The 21608-nt window shown below is 37.8% G+C and overlaps 1 protein-coding gene across 1 annotated transcript; it reads left to right on the top strand.

The window, feature by feature from the left end:
* The first annotated feature begins 1095 nt into the window (after positions 1–1095).
* On the top strand, positions 1096–20713 carry HSD17B3 (hydroxysteroid 17-beta dehydrogenase 3). Its single transcript, XM_042877541.1, has 11 exons — positions 1096–1249; positions 3181–3227; positions 7767–7842; positions 11058–11165; positions 11853–11920; positions 12927–12962; positions 17260–17294; positions 18281–18362; positions 19576–19641; positions 19797–19946; positions 20603–20713. The coding sequence occupies exons 1-11, from the start codon at positions 1096–1098 to the stop codon at positions 20711–20713; spliced, it is 933 nt and encodes a 310-aa protein (XP_042733475.1).
* Positions 20714–21608: the final 895 nt, after the last annotated feature.

Raw genomic sequence — 21608 nt, 5'->3', positions numbered from 1 at the left:
GATTCAGATTAAATTTTAAAGATAGTTCATGTTAAATGTGGAAGAATATCATTGAGGTATGGATGCAACTTCTTGTTTTATCATCATTTGTGCACCAGTCTTTCTCTTTTCCATTTTAAATTGGTCTTTAGAGAATGAATGTTTCAAACATTTCATTTGCAAAGAAGAATAAGTGCTGTTTCTGTGCTTTCTCTGAGAATTTCCATGTGTTAACGTTAAGAAAAAAAAAAAAACACCTCTAAAATGTGACTTTTATTAATTTTATTTTAATATCAAATTTCTGTTTTTAGTTTTAGTATTATTATTTTTAATTTGCAGTAAGGCTCTGTTCTTAACACTGCTGTTTAGCCTTATGATTTTTATCTATGTCCTCAACTTTAATGCTGATTCAAACATATTTTGTTCAGAAAACTGTATATTCTATTTCCTTGTTAATAAACTACCATACCAGTTGTGCCATAATTTCCCTATCTGTAAAATGTATAATAAACTATTTGCAGAAAACTCTTTAAAAAGTTATGTGGTATTTTTTTCACTGCGTAGGAAGAACTAGGTGTCTTTATTAACCTTTTATTATTTAGTCTTCAAATTTGGAGATAAATCTATTTTTTTTTGGCCCAAGCACAAATTCAGTGTGCTATGGAAGCCTCTGTACTACAGCTTAACTCTTCATAGCTGTACAAAGAGGTGTTGTTGTGTGTTATCCCAAGGTCAGGGGTATTCTTATCCAGGGTTTTGGATTAGACCTATCAGTTTCTGCAAAACTTAAACAAAATAGAATTATTTTTCTTCTTTTTGTTCTTGGGTAATTTCCAGGAAAGCAATGAAACCTTCCTACTGAAATGAGCGCCAGAAGTCATTGTTTCTTTCTTTTTTTCTTTCTTTCTTTCCTTCTTTCTTTCTTTTTTTTTTCCCCTCCCTTGTGGTCATTTACAAATCTGAATGTAAAACAGAGACATTATTCTTGCCTGAACTCTGGACATTATTCGGAGAAAACAGATCACATGCTGAGATTAAACCTGTTGTTGCTCGGCCAGTGCGCATTTCCCATAGAGAGTGTTACTGTTGCATGGTAGCTTGCTGATTTCGCTCGCCATGGAAGACTTGCAGCATCAGCTGCTCATTGTTACAGGGGCTCTGATCTGTTTCTCTGCTCTGCTTAAATGCATCAGATTTATGAACTATATTTTCCCACATGTTTGGAGTGCTTTGCCTCAGGCTTTCTTTCGGTCGCTGGGAGAATGGGCAGGTAATGGAAATTTCCTTACATTTTTCTTTTTGTAATAGAGAGATGAATCTCTCTAGTAGTTATGTTACTAATTGGGATATTTTCCTTGTGTTCTCTTACCCCACTCCTTCAGAGGACAATTTCTACTAAGTGTGTGCTTTGTTTCATTTCTTCTTTCTACCTGCTAGTAAATTCAGTTTTATGAACTTCAAGTTTTTGCCTACTTGGAGAGAAGAGAAAAATAAACTAGTAGCAATGTGCACACGCAGTGTGTGGATGGGGATTATCTCCCTGTTCTTACTTCCAGTGTTTTTTCTCTATTGGAAATGCTTTAGTTTTAATAACATTGCCTATCCTCAGTTTCTGATAAGTGAAATAACTAGTTTATGCATAGCGCATGGTCTCCAGCCTTCCAAGCAAATTGTCTTTGTTCCTGGTGACTTTGCTCCAGCCTTTGTTTCAGACTGGTGATCTATCCTTAATGCTATTATTAACAAGCCAAATCTATTCTTGCCTAAAAACTTTGAAGGCTACAACTCAGCAGTGCTTTTTTAAAGATATTACATATTCTCATAAAAATAACAGAAATATTTAATGAAAGAATTCTTCCTATTAAATGTTTTTCTTAGGGTTGGTAGATCGTCAATATGAAGTAAGAATGAAAAGGCAGTTTTAGAGATACGAGGCTACAGATTTCACCACTGGTGGCATCTTGTTAAGAAGTGACCCGAAATGTACTCTCATGCTAGAGAGTTGGATTGTGTATGTGTTTAATGTGCACATCTCACTGTGGATGAGTAAGAAACAAAACTCAGCTGTTTGTGAAGGACTTGGCTAAGCATCAAGTGCTTCTGAAATAACACGTAAGCCACATTTTGGTGTGTGGGCCTGGCTGGTATGTGGATAGTCAGAAGCACAGCATGGAGATCTATGAAACCTTGTCCTCCTGGAGGCCCAGAGACTGCCCTTTCCTTCAGTGGACCCGTTGTGTTCTGTCATTTCAAATACATTAAATTTCCTCAGGCTGGTTGTATTCATTGGGCTTGAGTGGCTTGCAGCATCATACGGAATGTGAGATCCCAAGCCCTGCAAGGATGCAAGCTGGCAGGTGGAAGCTTGCTTTTCATCTGCAGGTCTGCTGTGGTCATAAAGATCACTAACTTCCTCACCAGGAGTTTTCTGTTCCCTGTGAACCTAGCTGCTCAAACTCACTCTGCTTCTCTGGTTTCTCTGTCAATTTAGAAGTCCTTAATTTACTTTGTTTTTAGACACTGACTCATGTTCAGTTTTGCTCTAAAAATGTGTCAGATGTACCTCAGAACTGTTTTAGGACGTTTCTCCTTTGCTTATTTATCCTTTATTTCTAAGATGATAAGTATTTTCCTTCTATAGCCCTTATTCGTTACTTGCTTTCATGATATTTAAGGTCCAGGGTGCCTTGTAAATGCCAAGGCTTGTTTACTTCCCCAGTGACACTAAATCCAAAGGTAAATCTTGAGATAGAAAGCACTGTATAGGTGACGTTAAGTTAGTTTTTCCTTACAGAGAAACTTGCTGTGTCAGGAAATGTATCAGCCTCTGTCACTCCTTACCTACTGCCATTCTGCAATGAACATGCAAGTACAAAGCAGAACTTTTGAAAGAATATATGCATATTAAAAAAATTCTGCCATCTCATAGGATTTGTTGCTGTCTCCCCATTCAAAGTGAAAGTATTGACTAAGATGCTACTTTAGGTGGGTTACAGTGGGGAGAGGTTTGCTTGGAAGACTAATAGTGCTTAGCAATAAATGTCAAGTCACAATACAAAGAAAGGCTTGATTCAGTGGTTTATTAGAAACGTTTTGACAGTAACGTCCAAGAAATGGACAAAATTAAGTTTAACAAATTCAATAAAGAGCTAAAGAAAATCTACAATCACCATGATCCTTACTATTATTTTCTTTCTTCAGTGGTCACAGGAGCAGGAGATGGGCTTGGAAAAGCATATTCCTTTGAGGTAAGAAAAATAATACTCCCTTAATTTTACTTCAACGAAATGAAAATTGCTATCTATTACCAGTCTTTGCATGTTAGTAAGAAGAGTCTGGAATTCAAAGCCACTGTGACAAATATAGTACCAATCCTTTCCCTCCCTATTTGCAGAATAACATGAGCTGAGTTCTGTGAGGACATTAGTATTGCATTTAAGAGGAATGTCATTCATGTTGCAGTGGTCCTGTCCGTCCAAGGAAATGAAATGGAAACACCGTGTAATTGAGATTTTGTATTGTCTGTCCAGAGTAGCATGTCTTCCAGCCTATCCTTTTTTTTTTCCCCCCGGTTTTGCAGCTAATGTGTTTTTTCTCTTTTGATGAGGTAGTCCAGTATTAAACACACAAAATGCACTTTGCTATCCTTCACAGCTGCAAAAGAAAGTTTGAGAGATATATTTGAAACAACAGAGAAAGAAGAAATATACATAAATGAGTATGAGCTACAAGCTAAGGAACTGACAAGAATCCCTGATAGTCTGGTTAGTAATCCGTCACTGCAGGAGTCTGCAGGAGGAGGGAGCTGCAGTTTGCCATGCATTGCTGTGAAGATGCTACAACATCCCCTCTGCTCAACATTGCTGAAGGCAGAGAGGCCTCTGAGACTGTCCTTGCTATGTGTGATAGTGACAGTGGCAGATTTTCTCTCTGATCATAACCAGCTCTCTGTCTGAACTGAATTGCTTAGCTGCAATGAAATGTAAGTTATTGTCTTCAGAACAGAGACAACCAGATGAAAATTAACAGGTGGTAATATGGGAGGATCTGGATTAGATGTGATGCATTCTGAAGTGATAAGTCATATATGATGTGAAAAAATGTACATAAAACTTGTCTCTCAGGAAAGGAAAATGAGTTTCCTTTTGATTTAATTGATTAGATTATTAAACCAGTTCTCCTAAGCATATGCTTCATTTACTCATACTTGAAGCACCTGATTTTGATTACTGGGAGTGGCAATACAATAAGTACTTTCTGAACTGCATTGGAATTAGAAAACATAGATACCAAGTATTGCAGCATTTATTGTAGTTGTGATAAAGATTATAAACTCTCCTGTGTGAAAGAAGGAAAAACGTTGCTTTCCGCCTACTAAGTTGCTGTAACAATAAAAAAATGGAAAGAGTCTGATGAATATGTAAGTCAGGGAAGAATGGGTTGGGGTTAAAACACAGATAAGAACTGTCAGAAATGCTTTATCATGCCCTTAGAACTGCATCTCCAGGTGTAGTCACACGTAGAAGCAGCGTGCTGAAGTAACTGTGTGAGAGATCCTGGTGATACTTTAACTATGAGGTCTGCAAGAATCTGAGAGTGGATCTGAGGTCAGAATTTCTGTCTTTGTTCTGCTTCCTTTGTTCCGCATAGGTTATAGAACTGTAAATCCCAGCTAAAAGGCCAGCTGTGACATATGAATGGCCACTTAAGTCATCAGAAATAATAAAATAACTATTGTCTTTTGTTCCTTTCTTGAGAAAACAGTTTTTGTCAGGAGCTGGCAAGTTTTTGTGGAATGTTTCTTCATTATTTTTGGCTTTCTTGTGTTGACTGAGAGGCATCTTTACCCTTGCTGAGATTTATCTTCCCCAGATCTTCCCAATCATAGAGGTTGTGCTCAGCTAATGCATGGCACTATTTGAGCTCATAGCTTGGTACATCATCTTGCTGGCTGAGGTCAAAGCACATGATTGTGTGAGGCTTGTAAATAAGTGGACCAGCTTTGTTGCTGCTCTGATGTTGGGTACAAAATTCTCTGATGTCAATCTGACATAGGTTTTGCTGATACTGTGGGCTGATGTGAACGCAAATCTAGCCTGCAGGCCACAGGGTCGCTACATCTCTGTCCCTGGAGCTTGAGCTCTAAGACCAAGCAAAGGCTGTCCTTCAAACATGGACTTGTAACAAGCCACAACATAATGCAAGAGCTCCACACTCCTGTGATACCAGAAACTGACACTAGTCCTGGTGATTTGGAAGGATGGTGGCTGTTTCTGCTCAGTGTTTTATATGGAAACCCAAACCAGTGGCTCACAAATACAGCCCAGGAGACAGAAGTCCAGGTAATGATTACATTCCTTACTGGGGGAAAACCCCTTTTTCCAAGATTTGTAGTTAGGTAAACACTTCTGCACACTGGCTGGCTTGGTCTGTGTAAAAAGCTTGAAGTCTCAGAAGACTGATGGTTGATACAGGACACACATTCTATTGTCCTTTTAGGTTCATAGAATCACAGAATGCCTTGAGTTGAAAGGGACCTTAAAGATCATCCAGTTCCAACCTCTGCCACAGGCTAGTTGCCAGTGAGTAGGTGAGGTCGCCCAGGATCCCATCCAGACTAGTCTTGAATGCTTTCAGGGATGGGGCATCCACAGCTTCTCTGGGCAGCCAATGACAGCACCTCACCACTCTCTGAGTAAAGAATTTCTTCCTAATATCTAACCTAAATCTCCCCTCTACGCTGCCCGAGGACAGGGCGGTCCTCGCGCCACAGGTAGGGCAGCGCGCCACGGGCTGCTCTCAACGCCGCCTCTGTGCGGAGTGAGGCAGCGTTAAAAGCCGCGTAGCCTCTGCCAGTGATGGCCAGGAAATTCCTTTCTTAAATGCCTTCATTTTTGTTTGCCTTGAGGGTGCACTTGAATCTTGTAGTTTAAGTGTCCTGTGAAACTTTTTTCTGAAAAGAATGCACGAGTTATATATGAGGAAATATGTAAAAATAAAAATAAAAATAAAAATAAAAATAAAAATAAAAATAAAAATAAAAATAAAAATAAAAATAAAAATAAAAATAAAAGGAAGAGAAAAAGGAAAAGAAGAAAAAAGAAAAAGAAAAAGAAAAAGAAAAAGAAAAAGAAAAAAAGAAAAAGAAAAAGAAAAAGAAAAAGAAAAAGAAAAAGAAAAAGAAAAAGAAAAAGAAAAAGAAAAAGAAAAAGAAAAAGAAAAAGAAAAAGAAAAAGAAAAAGAAAAAGAAAAAGAAAGAGAAAAAGAAGAAAAAGGCCTTGAGAAATTCTGCTGCAGCTTTATACTTCTAATGAATCTGGCATATAGCAGCAAAGGAGCATCCTCTCATCTGTTCACCTGGCAGTCAGCATTTTTGCCATTCTAGCTAAAATAGGATCATAGCAATAGGGATCATTTTTTACCAGACACAGAGACGTATATGAAGTGTTATTGAGAAGCACTACAAAATAAAATTTTGATTTTACTTTGTAGGTGACATGGATGATATTTAATCTTGTTTGAATGCTCAAAAAAGCAGAATGACCTCTGTGTAATCATCTCTGAGTGACGGGTACGAATAAGGGACCAGAGCAAGAGAGACTATCTGCATTGCTTTCCAAGTTGGAAACAGCTTGAGTTAAGCACATTTTAGACAAAGGGAAATTTGCCAGTGTGCAGACAATTTACTTTCTCTTCCTGAGTACCTCATACATAGCCCATAAAATAAGCTTTCAAAACCACGGAGTGCCCAGGCCTGGACATGTCTCTGTGGCTAATTATGTGAGATGTTCGCTGAGAGCATGGGACTGTGAGCAAGGTCTTTGTGCTGAAAGTGCAAATGGCTGTGTCTTATATATTTAATAGATAGTCTGCTCCTTGTACTCTCAGTGTAGTGAGTTTTCAAACAAAGGTCCTTGTTCCTTGACATTCTTTCCATTGTTTCAGAAGAGCTCAGTAGGACAATCTGCTTCCCTCCAGTAGGTTTAAGGAGAGTGCATTGCAGGGAGTCAGTGGCAGAAATGAATGGGTCTTCACTGTGTGGCCTTCACCAGTTCACTCCTTGTTCCAAGATAACGTGGTACTTTCAGAAGTTGGCCTTTATCTTTTGTACTGACTTTTTCTTGCTTCTTGCTCTCACAGGCATTTTCTGGTTTCAACTCTTATCTTTCTTTGTGCACATAACTCTGTCCCACTGCTACTTAATAACTTCATTTCACAAGCTTTGCGTGTGTTTTTTTTTTTTTCAGATTCTGCCTAAAACTCCTTTGCTGGTGGGAATGGGTAGCTTACAGAAAAAACATTCTATGTAGTCCTTCATTTGTAGGTGACATGGATGATATTTAATCTGCATGTGGAAATGCCAAAGTCTCCATGCATGGACTTTTTTGCATGACTTCTTTTTTAATCTAATAAAATAATGAAGGTCAAAGATGGTGTTGTAAAATGACTAGAAAGTAATTATTTGTCTTCCCAATGCTTGTCTGGGAAATGCCACATCATTTTTTTTCTCTGCATGCACATGCTTAAGTGAAACTGGCTGTGGTTGTTTATTTTTAATCATATGGTTGGGACCTCATTGTTGTCCAAAATATTTTTCTTGTAAGGGGCCAAGGTATTTTCACAGACTACTAGAATCTGGTTTTAATATCTGTTGTTTGCCCATTAGACCAGTGACAGACAACTGAAAGCAGTTAATAACTGTAATTGTTTTCATTAGTAAAATTAGAAAATTAAAAAAAATCATGTTCAATATTGCTTTCCAACACTTTTATATTCTTCTCTTGTAGCTGGCAAGACATGGGTTAAATATAGTTATGATAAGTAGAACTCTTGAGAAGATGCAGAGAGTAGCCAATGAAATCGGTAAGTGTTTTGTACCACATTTGTTTGCCTTCCCATTTGGCAGCCTGGCTTGGTGGGAACCTGGGCCTGCTTTCCTTGTCGAGTGGAGATATTGCTGCAGATAGAGCCCAAGCTCTTAGTGCAAAACTACAGGCACTGTTTCACTGCATTGTTTGAACCCTTCTAGTCATAGATTGCTTTAAAAATACATGCTATGATTCAAACAGTTCAATAGTTTGGGACAAAGAAATATGACTCCAGGTTCTATTCTGACTTCACCTGAACTTAAGATCGCTAAATACAGGCAAGGAGATAGGACAATAGATTTATTTGAACAACCTATGAATGGGCTTTTGCTTGAGAAAGAAAGGTTACCTTGAGGCTAGTTCTTGGAATGCAGCAGAAGAGGAGTAAAAGTGAAATAATTGTAGCTGTTGTCCTCTTTTTTTCTCTTTTTAAGGTTTACAAACTACATTTGGCTTTCAGTAAGACAGTAAAGTAGTGTGCATTTAGAATTAAAGTTCATTTTCTTTTCTTCAAATGGAATCAGCCATTTGCCCTGGGGAATAGTTTATTTAAACACATTAGGATTGACAGTTAGGATTTCTATAGGAGACAAGTGCGTTTATATCCTCTGTTAACTTTACAGACATCTGTAATCGGGTTTATTTCTCCATATATTGCCTCTGTCCCTAAACTCCCCAGTGTGTGCTGCTGCTGTGCTGGCTGTGCTGTGCCAGGCTCTGAGCCCTTCCAAAGAGAAGGATGTGACACAGGCCTCAGACTAGACTGCACCCACAGGAGGTATCTTTTGTATCTTGGGGATGAAATCAACTACTGAGCTTCTGAATTTCCTGCCTAATTTACCACTCATTTCTAGATACAGACTTGCTTTCCTTTGAGAAGCAAGAAAGGGGAAACACCAGCCTAACTGTATCCCATGAGACCAGTGCGGCATACACTGGCTCCTACAAAGTAAAAAGCCATAAAAATATGGACTCCAGTGAAGATTATGCAAGCTCTGGTGATGCTGCATTTCTCTGTGGCTGAATATTAAATAATTAAAAAACCTAATTAAAAAGAAAAAAAAGTTTAACAGATTTTTATAGTTTCTATGCATTGTAAATGATAATGGGAAGCAAAGAATGAAAACAATGAGGTCCCTGAGACTAAGACAGCTAAGTGAAGAATGTGAGAGGTGTAAAAAGGTAGTGCCCTGCAGATTCCTCTTTATAGGATTTACATTGAGGCCGACCATGGGGCACCTTCCCCATGCATGTGCTGTGCTCTGCAGCACCCCCTCACCAAGGGCCTCCTGTCCTGGATGGTCCGCTGCAGCAGCCTGCCAACAGCAGATAGCATTGAGTTTTCCCCAGAGCATGCCTGAAATTGCTGGCAAAACCCAATGAGATCTTCCCATTGTGTTCAGTGGGTTTTGGTATTTCTCCAGAATGACTCATGTTATTTGTTGTGCTGAGTTGGAGAGGAATACATAACAGCAAGTAGATGGCACAAACAAAATGAATGGGAGGAGGACACAGCAACAGCAAGCATCTGATATGGAGGTCAAAAAAATCAACAAGGAGCTCTAGGTTAAAGTTTTCAAATAGCTCCTCTGATTTCAATATTCAGACTCAGGATTTTTTGTAATTAAGCTAAGTAATTACTGGGAAGGCGAGTTAAGCTTACTGTAATTTTGTGAGAGTAAATAAACAATGGAAATCCAAAATGAAGCAGAAGTCTAACCAGAATGATTTTATTGTTTTTTAATTTTTTTCTTTTTCTTTCTAAACTGTCTGAACAAGAAACATTTCACATTTATGCACTGTATCCTTTTCCAGTGAGTTGGACACAGTAACGAGAACACTTGACTTCCTTCTCAACTTGTTATTTACCTAATTGTACTGTCTGTGGTAAGATAGATGAAGAGAGGCTAAAATGTAGATAACTCCCTTAGTCTCAGTAGCTTGCTTTATTTCTGTGGATCACAGATGTGCTTGAGAGTAGCTCTCAGAAATAGAGCTTTCAGCAGGCCATTCCACAAACACAAAAAACACTTCCCTAAAGAAGAATCAAAACCAGATTTCAACCCAGCTGGACAGGATGGCTCTTTTAGAACATGAGATAAAACATAATAAAATAAGTTTTGTGTGAGGACACAGAGCTAATGGTTTCTCTAGATGAATTGCTTGTTTAACATATTTACTATTGTTGTAAAACATTCATTCTATGGAAGTTTCAATCCACAGTGATGCAAATGTAGGAATGAAATTGGCTGAAAAGGATGCAGAAAATGTGGCACCACAACTAGTCTATCTGTCTCCTCGTCCTACATGAAAAAATGACTGCTTGTTAAAATGTTGATCTTTTACACACACACACACACACACACACACACACACAAAACTCACCTCACTTTAAAACAATTCTGTGCTTATGTTGAGGATCTGGCACCACATTCATCTGCCTAATGCATGTTGACAATGTTCTTTCATAAGTATAATGATAACTGGGGAAGAGTTGCTGTATTGCTTATTTATTTATTTATTTATTTATTTATTTATTTATTTATTTTTCTTGCTAAAGGACTAAATGCTGTTTAGGTTTTGTCAGGGAATTTCCGTTAATTTCAGGGCATAAATTCATCCTATTTGCCAGTTATTTCCTTGAAAATAACTGTAACGAGTGAGGGTGTTTTCCTTGTGATTTAACTATTTTTAAAGCAAGAAAGTTGAAAAAATAATTATCATAGAATCATAGAATCACGAGGTTGGAAACGACCTGTAAGATCATCTAGTCCAACTGTTTTCCGATTACCACTCCTACCACAAGCTACTACACCACATCTTGCAGCTCCTCATCCAGATGCCTCTTGAACACTGCCAGTGACAGCAAATCCACCACCTCCCTGGGCAGACATTCCAGTGTTTGACCACTCTCTAAGAGAAAAAGTTTCTCCTTATGTTTAATCTAAACCTCCTCTGATACAACTTGCAGTTGTTTCCCCAGGTCCTGCTCATTGCCTGGGAGGAGAGGCCAAACCCCTCTTCATCACAACCTCCCTTCAGGAAGTAGTAGAGTGCAATGAGTTCTTCCTTGAGCCTCCTCTTCTCCAGAATAAATCTGTGCAGTGGACATTGTTAAGTGAGACATTTCACTGTTTTTTTAACTTCTGCATTACAGTTCTTCTCTTTATAGATGAAAAGGGCTTTTCTGTTTTTTATTCTTTATTACAGAGCAGGCCACAGCTCAAAAGGTGAAGGTTATACAAGCTGATTTCACTAAAAATTCAGTATACGAGAACATTGAAAAAGATCTGGAAGGCTTGGAAATAGGTGTTTTGGGTGAGTTGCTGATGTCTGTTATGTAAATGCTATTTTATGGCTGCAGTGTATTAAACACAGAATTTTACAAATTATGTGTGTTGTAACAACTTGTTAGCCAACAATTAAAGCCAAGCATACAACTGCCTAACGTATTTGAATATAAATTATCTTGATCAAGTTTTAAAAGTGAATTAAGATTCTTCAAGCATTTCCTTTTCTTTGTGCACTAGTTTCTTCTGCCGTGAACAATTTTCTGCCATTTAATGAGCAGTGGCCAGCCTGTGGGATTATTTTTTCCCTGTTTGGCATCAAGGAATTACAGCTGTGTGTGGTTCTTACGTTCAAATTGAAACAAGCCTGAGGCTAACACTAATTGGTGTGATCCACACAGGAACAATTGAAACTTTTTTTATTTGTTAAAAAAATTATCATTTTAATGGAGAAACAAACAAATTAAACAAGAACAAAACAAAACCGAACAATCAACCCGCCCTCCCCAGACTATACAGCAGACTGTTTTTCTCTTCCCTGAAGTCAGCATTGGTCGATACCAATGAATTCAGTGAGAACAAGACTCAAAGCTAAGCAGCATTTCTCTTCATATGCAGCTTAAAAACCAAGTCTTAAGGAGAAGGCATTTGCTTAATTAGCTGAACTAAGACTTTGTCTTGATGTGGTCCTTATAATTATGTTTCCTTTGATTAGTTAACAATGTTGGAATGCTTCATAATCCTCTTCCATGCCGTTTCCTTAATGCACCAGATGTAGACGAGGTAGGATTACTCTGTGATTTTCTACTTTCAACATAATAATTAGGAATTGTTATTCTCCTTAGCAAGCGGCAGATTCTCCCTCTACTACCATCAGTGCCTATTTCAGTGTAGAAGCATATTTTGATTTGTTTTTAATGTTTGGAAGAGCTTGCAATAGAAAAAAATAGTAGAGTTCAGCTCAACTGCAGCAGGCAGGTAACAATAGCTGAGATCAGCTATGCTGTCACATAACACCATGTGGCCAGCCCAGTCACAGCTGCAGCATTTATGTTAGTGTTATCAAAACTTTATTTTGTAGAGACACCATTGATTTAATGTGTAGGAAAATAAAAAAATAAACCTTGCTTAAACATGCTTTATTTTAGGGAGAAATTTACACACTCAGAATATTTTCACGGGATTAAGGACTTGATCACATTCTTCTTTGCCTTATTATTCAGCCTGTTTGTCACCATCTGTTACAAACTACAGATCCACAGCTGACTGCTTCCCACTGTGCTGCAGCCATGAGGTGGAACCTCTGCTGCTGCTATGGCTTGTGCCTGCAAGATGGCCTTGGGACAATACCTCTGCACAGAAGTTCTTATGCTGCACAGACATCATGTAGAGAAATACTGCTACCTCTGTTACTGGGAGACACTCCAGCTCAGCTTGGCACCTTTGTAAGCTGAGTGCAATTTGGCATGCATCTAGCTTGGTTTGCTGGTGCCAACAGTGCTGGGACACCAGGCTCTGTAGTGTCATCATGCACAAAGACACAGCTGGGCAAAATGAAGAGTGCTATAACAAAGAGATGTATGAGATTTGAGTTCAGTGTTTAGTGAAACATGAATCCAGGGCTCATTTGCCTTTAAGTATCTCACATCATAGACACAGTCAGTGAAAATCCAGGGCAACTCTGCTTTGCTAGCAAGTTTTTCAGTTGGAATTGCTAGGTTTGTAATGTAGAAAAGCTACATGCTTTTTGAAGTTAGCCATGAACTTACTGCTTTCTTGCTTATTGCAGAACCTTGTCAACTGTAACATTATTTCTGTTACAAAGGTATGTGTCATATGCATCAAATCTGAATTCATTGCACTGAATAAGAGCAGTCATTTAATCACATTAATTGCATGACTATTGTTAGTCATGCAATTAACTTTCCTGTACAAATTCATCCAGTTTATCCAAAGACATTCCTATTAGGCTGGAATGTCAGCATTATTTGAAGGACTTTGTTGGTTTCTAATATCTATGAAGTATTTTGAGTTGACTGGAAATGTTTTTGCACAATTGGTTGGTTGATACACATCGTTACACTGCATCTGAATCATTTCCCAAAAATAAGGTGGTGTCCCTAATCAGGAAGATTTGTTCGAAAATAAAAACCTGCAGGACAAGAAGATCCGCAGTCTTTTTGTACTGTGCTGTATATTCATTTTTTGAAACAATTCTGTTCTACAAAAACATTTTTCTATCAGTGTAAGAAAGGAACTTCAGGAATTGACTCCCAGATCACTGTTTTTCTTTGTGTCGAATTTGGTTGGTTACTTTACTTGCAAGAGCAGTTACTGTTCCATGCTTAAAGATTTGTGTTGCTCTGCAGTTAGCAAGTAGTATGTTAACATAACAAGAGCAGAACCAGAGCTTCAGAGTTCATCTTAACTTTGGCTAAGAAATTCTTAAATGTTACATGAAAATTGTGAACAGATATTCCACTTTGCGTAGCAAACTTTACCTCTCAAATTTGTAGTGCTGCTTAATGACTTCAAATAATAAATCACGTGAGATCAATAAATTGAAACAAATTCATTTATGAAGTGGTTTGGTGAACTTTCTGCTAAAAGGTTTTATTCCATTTATCACAGAATTATAGAGGTTTGAAAAGACCTCTGAAGACCACCTTGTCTAGAGTCCCTGCTAAAGTGGGTTCTCTATAGTACATTACACAGGACATGATTCGGGTGGGTTTTGAATATCTCCTAAATGAGAGACTCCACAATCTCACTGGGCATCTCGTTCCAGTGCACTGTCAAACTCAAAGTAAAGTTTACTTTTGGAGTTAACTAGATCAATCTATGCCCTTGACAGGGAGGCAGTAGACCCCTGGGCCCCTCCAGCTCCACAAAATAGGAAGGAAGAGGGAAAAGGGGTAGGGAAATGGGAGCTGGGCTCAAGGAAGGGAAAAAAATAGCAGCAATGATCTGTGGAGGAAAACTCTATTTTATCAACTATGATATCGGAATGCAAGGTAACATAATATTATACAATCTAATTGAAACTGAGACTAATAAATCAAATAAAATAGGAGAGAGAGACTGTTCTCAGGAATCAAACTTGCAAAGCTTGGTACTGCTAGGAAAGCACACTCCAATACCCCCTGCAAGGCAATAAGAGACCACCCCACCCAGAAGGGCCAGATCCCATCACTTTGGTGACGTACAGAGACAGGTACCCGGAATTGGAGCATTAACACTTTAACTCCCAGTGCACTACATGATGTTATGATGTGCAATATTGAAAGCCAAAAATCACAAAACCATGACACTCATGTTTGCATGTAAATTCTTATGTTCCAGTTTATGCCCATTGCCCTTGCCTTGTCTCTGAGCAGCACTGTAAAGAGCCTGGCCCCATCCAATTGAATCCTGCCCTTACATACTTACATTGATAAGATCTGCTCTCAGCCTTCTCCTCTCAGTCTTCTCTCAGTTTTCTCTTCTCCAGACTGAAGAATCACAGCTCTCCTAGCCTTTCCTCATAAGAGAGATTCTCTAGGCCCCTAATCAAGATGAGTGGTGCAGCTGGCACAATAGGAGGGAGGTATACCATCCATAGGGACCTGGACATGCCTGAAAAGCAGACATATCAGAACCTAATGAAGTTTAACAAGGCCAAGTGCTAGGTGCTGCACTTGGGCTAGGGTTATCCCAGATATGAGTACAAAGTGATAGAACTCATACAGAGCAGCCCTGCAGAGAAGAACCTGGGTGTCCTGATGAAAGAAAGGCTGGAGATGAGCCAGCAGTGTGCACTTGCAGCCTGGAAAGCCAACAGAATCCTGAGCTGCATCAAAAGAGGGGTAGCTAGCAGAGACAGGGAGGGAATTGTTCCCCTCTATTTTGCCCTTGTGACGCCCCATCCGAAGTAATGTGCCGAAATCTGTGGCTCCCCAGTACAGGAGGAATGTGGAGCTCTTGGAGTGGGTCCTGATGATATGATTGGAGGCTGGAGCACCTCTCCAACGAAGAAAGGATGAGGGACTTGGGCTTGTTTCTGTTGGAGAGGCTCTAGGGAGACCTCATTGTGGTCTTCCAGTACTTGAAGGGAGCTTACAAGCTAACTTTTTACATGGTCTGATAGTGATAGAACGAGAGGGAGTAGTTTTTTTAACTAAAAGAGGAGAGATTTAGGTTAGATGTTAGGCAGAAATTTGTTACTCAGAGAGAGGTGAGGCAGTGAAGCAAGTTTGCCAGTGAGGCTGTGGATGCCCCATCCATGCAGGTATTCACAGTCAGGCCAGATGGGATCCTGGGTAGCCTAAACAAGTAACTGGCAACCCTGCTAATGACAAGGGGGTTGGAACTAAATAATTCTTATGGTCCTCTCCAACCTAAGCCACGCTACGATTCTTTGATTCTTGTCTCCTCCTTCTTATCCTTTTTGAAGATTGAATAGACACTGGCTTACCTCCAGTCCTCAGGCACCTCTTCCATTCTCCTTTCAAAGAGGACAGAAAGCATTTTGGCAATCACTTCTGCCAGCTTTCTTAGTGCTTGTGGGTGTATCCAACTGATACATGGGTTTGTGTACATCAAGCTAGCTTAGGTGATCTCTGGGCTCAACCAAGTGGAATTCTTCCTTTCCTCAGACTGTCTCTCTTACCTGTAGAGTGTGAGATTCCTGAGAGGCAGTCTTAGTAGAAGAGACTGAAGCAAAGAAAGCATTCAGTAACTCTGCCTCCATTATCAAGGTGTCCATCTCATTCAGCAGTGGACCCACATTTTCCCTAATCTTTCTTTTGCTACTGATATACTTAAAGAAACTGTTCTTGATATCCTTGACCTTCTTTGCCAGATATAATTCCGAGTGGGCTTTAACCTTTCTTGTCACATCCCAGCCTGCTTTGACACCATTCTTACATTCCTCTCAAGTGGCCTGACCCTTTTCCCACTTTCTGTTGGCTTTTTTCTAAAATTAGAGTTTTTCCATGATCTCTTTGCTTATCCAAGGCTTGGGGATACCTTTCCCTCAATGTTACAACTCCTTCCTCTTCAATTTTTTCACAAAATTTCACTTTCCTTCAAAACTCAGAGAAGAAATCATGCTCCTAACTGCCATTCCTCATGCCTTGGTACAAATCATCTTTACATTTTTTCCCAGTCCTTGGCTTGACTGCTGGTAGAATCCTGCTCACTACCTTTTGCAGTGGGACACTTGTGCTCCAGGCATTCCTACAGATGTCAGTAGAGTTTTTACCACTGAGGAAAGGCAGGACCATTTCCAATGTTTTCCACTTTCCTTGAAAATTCTCCTTCACCCCAGCTGATATGACATCAGCATCCTTTCTGAAAATGAAGCTTGTGAATCTCACCTTGATCCTTCAATCTTGTAGTATACAATGACACTTCTGAAAAAAATAATAGAGAACCAATAGGGACTGAAATAAATAATTGAATTATTCACTTGCACTGACTTTTATTACAGCTCTTGACAAATTAGTTCCAACTTTTATCCTGCAAAGTTTCAGACTTACATATTTTTGTAATGAATCAATCAACTTCCTAGGGAGTTAAGCTTAATGGCAAAAATATTTTTGAAATGCAAAAAAGCAGCAGCTACTTTCTTACCTGAGATTGGATTTAATTGCACTTTAAAAATCAGAAGAATGATTCAGTCTCCTGTTAAAATTGAAATAGATCTTTAAATAATTAATATAAAAATGACCTAAAAATTCCTTTGTTTCCAGAAAATAAGTTTTCTTTTAATTAATTTTCTACTATTTCTGATTCAGGTGGAGCCAGAAGAAAAAAGTCTGAAAACATGATAGAGCTTACTTTCTCCTTGTGATTGAAAACTGAAGATTCATGAAATTCAGATACTGATGAAAAACTTTGGATAAGCATATGATTTTCATGGCTTAGAAGACTGATCTTAGATATTTTTTTAACAATTTAGCTAATTGGTAGGCCATTAGCATTTCTAAAATGTTTCTCAAATCTTTGAACGTGCCATATTTGAACTGGACATTTATCTGGGGCTTAAGCAAATGGGAAACCTTCTGAATAGAACAAGAAGAATAAAAAAAAGCAATTAGAAATAGGAAATTTGGTATATTTTTAATGTACTTATCTTACAGATGACACAACTAATTTTGAAACAGATGGAACCAAGGTAAAAATAATTTTTCCATAATTTTCAAATGGTTTTTGTTTCTACTACCACTTTCTTCAGTGAAAGGTATGCTTTTTCATTATTAACTTCTGCACTTGATGGAATGTCAGTCAGTAAGATTTACTTCTCTTGCTGTTAGTGCCATGTGAATGAATGATACAAACTGCCACAAGTTGTCAGTTAACTGTGGAATGGAAAAGATAATATAAAATATTGATCTGTTTATAGAAAAAGCATGTAGCTACTGCAGATATAAAGTTATACATGACAGCATACATTCAATTCTACTTCAATATATTTTTTATTTTTCCAGGATTGGTAGCCATCATTTTTTAAAGCTCTGGAAATACTTGTACTTCCTCTGGGAGATTAATTCAGCTGTGTACTCCCTTTTCTCCTTTTAATACTATGTGCACGTTAGACAGAGGGTGTTCTTAAGCTGTTGAGGTTTACAGATGCAGTTTCTAGAAAACATTAACTAGTACCTTTTGGAGGACAGTGCATGCTTTTTGTTTTGAAAACAAAATAAGCTCTTACTATTTAACTGTTTTGCTCTGTTTCGTTTTTCCTGGTTGTTGTAGAATGAATTGTTTTTGGTGATTTGTATAGGGAGTTGTGAATAGGGAAACTAAAACAACAGATGCATGGAACAGGAAAATGAATGTGCTGGCTAATGAGCAGAGGGGACCTACCAATTACTAAGGAGCATAAAATCTCTGATGGCAATTTTTCCTCTGTTAGATGTAAATAGCTTCTAAAATGTTCCCATGGTTCTACTTCGATAGGGCATTAAAGTTTCACTTATTCCATTTTTCCTAGCTGCATTAGACTTAATTGCACCTAACAAAACAATAAAAGTTGGGTCTTCAGAGAGTGTAGTCTACAGGATAATAGGAGAGCTCTGCCTTCTTGGGGAGAAACATTGCTTTCCACTTGTGAAGGTTTTTACCATAATGCTGTATATAACTATCTAAATTAAATTTTAGACAGAAAGGTCTGATTCTGAACCTATCCTCTGGTCTGGGAACTTTCCCTTGTCCCCTGTACACAATGTACTCAGCATCTAAGGTAAGTCTTTTATGTAGCTTTATAAATCTCCATCAAGTGTTTACCAAAATTTTATATCAGCAATACTGACCTGGGATTTCAGATGACATAAAACAGTGTTATTTCTCTGAAATAATGGAATGATGTGAATTAGTGATAGCTGAGAACTAAGAGTCAGCTATGCAAATGAAATCCCACTGAAGATATGTCTCATCACTGGAATATTTTTGTCTTTAATTAGTGTTATAGCAATGCCTTTTGTAGAATGATGAATTTTACTGGGCTTGCTTAGCTGTCTTACTTGAAACTGCAGTTGTACAGAAAGGTTAGATTTTTCTTATGAAGTCAGGAATAAAAATCCTAGTAGGTGGCTGGTGAATTTCCTCATTTCCTAGATTTCACTTTGAAATATTACTTTAAATTGAAACCCCAGAGCTTATCAAAATGAGGAGATATTGATTTTTACTGAAACTCCAAAAATGATCTGCCTTGATCAGATTTGCTTCAAATGGAAGATTCTATGAATCTTTGAAAAACTCAGGAGTTCTCTGGTTAATATGGTTTTTATATCTCTTATTAATAAAGTTGTTAAACTAACTATGTTCAGTGCTGCTAAGCTTCTGAATATTTCTAAAATCATTCATTATATTAAAAAGCCAGCTTTTACACAAAATACATTCATGTACATGCAATCTTCATGGTGTGAAGAAAAGCTTAGAAAGATAAACCCTAAGGGTTGATGCCTAAAAACAAACAAGCAAATAAATAAATCTCCAGCAAATATATATATATATATAAAATCACATTTGTACGCTATGGTCATAGACATATATTACAGGCTTGAGTTGTGTTTCACTGATCTTTTCATTTCAAGAAAGAGCAATATAAATCTTGGACTGGGAAGGTAGATGTCATTCAGAGATGGCAACAACATGCAACAAGAACTAAGATGAATGGGACTCTAATATTTTTATTTCTTGCATTTTCATAAATATGATAAATTTTTGATAAAGGTCTGCAGTTACACCTGTTTCATATCTAGCTTGAGCCAGTGCAAGACGTCTTCTCTGATCTTGCTGTTACTAGTGGAGGAGAGCAAAAAATGTGTCTTCGAACACTTTTTCACCACTAACTGTGCCTCAGGTTGTCTAAGATGTTCAGGCATAAATTTTTGAGTATTTGTGAAAATACATAATTTCCTGCATTAACATTATTTCATTTTATTTTATTCTAGGCCTTTATATGCACTTTCTCCAAAGCACTACAAGCAGAGTACAAAGAAAAGGGAATTATCATACAGGTGATACTATATCTTACCTTTACTTATTCCATATCATGCCTTAATCCACTGCAGATATGTTTTACAGTTTCTCAGATGCCATGAGATTCTGCAGAGTGAATGGTCTTACGTAGATGTCTGATAACATTAAACTCTTACTACATGCCTTATTTTAGGTAGTGGCTCCTTATGGCGTCTCTACTCCAATGACAATGCACCAAAAACCTGGTCTTATTACAAAGACTGCGGAAGAGTTTGTTAGTGAATCACTGCATTACGTCACTTTCGGAGATGAGATTTTTGGATGTTTAGCCCATGAATTACTGGTAATTGCATATGATAATTTGTAAACAGATTCTAAAAGTTGAATCAAGTCTGCCTGGGCTCATGGGGTTTTTTGGTTCATTTTCGAAATCTTAAAGTTACGTTTCAAAAGACAAACTGTGAATAGGTTAATGTTAATATGGCACCAGTAAACTCTGAAGGGAAGAAGATACACGCAGAGTGCAGTGCTGTAAGCAAAGTGCAATATTTTCAACTTCTATGTTTTGAGCTGAGGTCAGTTTGATGTCTTCATCTCTTCTCCAGCTGCCAGTTTCCTACCAAGAATATATCCAAGACTCTACTCCTTTAAAGAAACCAATCAGTAGATTAAAAATTTATTAGTGAAGAAAGGAAAGTACATAAAAACAGACTGTACTGTCACATAAATATAAATTCCTCAAGATATCAAACTAATACATACATATATATATACATATATATGGCAGCTGTTAATGGTGATCATCAAACAAAAGTATAAGGATGAGAACAGAGAAAGAAAGAGCATTTTCTGCTGAGGGAAACATTTGTACTAAACATATGTAGTAAAATCTTATGTATTTATTATTTTCTACAATCTTTCTGATCGCGTGATTAATTTCTTTCAAAAGGTTTTTGTAACCTTCTGATTTTGCATTGTTTTTTCTTGATTATTCTAAAGGCATGCGTTCTGCAGCTTGTTCCTTTATGGGTACTCCACAGTGACAGGCTTCAAGAAGCAGCCCTGCAGGCATTTACCAGTTATCTTAAGAAGAGGTGGAGGACATCCTAAATCTTTTTTTGTTTTTTATTTAAATGATAACATGCAATGGGAAACTCCAACAGGAAGCATTTAACCATGGCTCCGTGTACGTAGAAAAAAATCAAATCAGATGGAAACACACCTGCATGCAAATCACGCATCAAAAGATAATTGAAATTCTTACTGTCATTCACTGAAATTCATTACTGTCCCTTTCCAGTGACTTCTGTGCTTTGGATAGGTTCTATTAAGAGTTTCTGCTACTGTTACTATTTTAACTTGAGCTTGGAGGCCACAGACATTTATGCTTTTTTGATCTTCACAAATAAAACAATAATTTGCTTTGTTCCCTAACTTGTTTACAGTTTTTTAAATTTTTTTACAATGTGTGTTTTTTCTACCTGGTTTCTTCTGTAAAGTCAAGGAAGTCTGCAGGAAGGAAAAAAAAAAAAAAAAGGAAGCTTTCAGTATGGGAAGTAAGTGCTGGAACTTTGGAGATCTGCAGCCATAAAATATCTACTTCTATACTGAGATTATCAATGACCTCTGCATTGTCTGAGAAGGGCTGGAAGAGGCAGGATCATAGGCAAAAGATAGACTTAATGTAAAACAATTCTTTGAATCAAACTGCAACTGACTGAAAGCAGAAAATATCTAGAAATGAAAGTGAGATGTCTGTGTAGGGCATTCAGCATTGTTGATTTGAATAGCAAGGAATAGAAATGGTCTGTTCATTGCTGCATAAAAAATGTGTTTACCAGTGATTAAATTATGTTCTGGTAAGTGTGATATTTGTGCAGCTCTTCAACAAATAAATATGGACTATATATGACAAATACTACATATGAGCCAAAAAATGAATTTCCTGAGAGAAATGCTCATTCAATAAGAGGCTTGAATAGAGTGCAGAGGTTGTGTTTGCCAT

This window comes from Lagopus leucura, unplaced genomic scaffold, assembly GCF_019238085.1.
Source record: "Lagopus leucura isolate 7727_CA_CO unplaced genomic scaffold, USGS_WTPT01 Super-Scaffold_100018, whole genome shotgun sequence".
Taxonomy (NCBI): Eukaryota; Metazoa; Chordata; class Aves; order Galliformes; family Phasianidae; genus Lagopus; species Lagopus leucura.
The sequence above is the reverse complement of the archived record's forward strand: the minus strand, read 5'-3'. Positions and strand labels throughout refer to the sequence as shown.

Coding starts and splice junctions, on each gene's coding strand:
- HSD17B3 (XM_042877541.1), top strand. CDS start 1,096: ATGGAAGACTTGCAGCATCAGCTGCTCATTGTTACAGGGGCTCTGATC. Junction 7,843..11,057: donor GAGAGTAGCCAATGAAATCG/GTAAGTGTTTTG, acceptor TCTTTATTACAG/AGCAGGCCACAGCTCAAAAG. Junction 19,947..20,602: donor GTTTAGCCCATGAATTACTG/GTAATTGCATAT, acceptor ATTATTCTAAAG/GCATGCGTTCTGCAGCTTGT.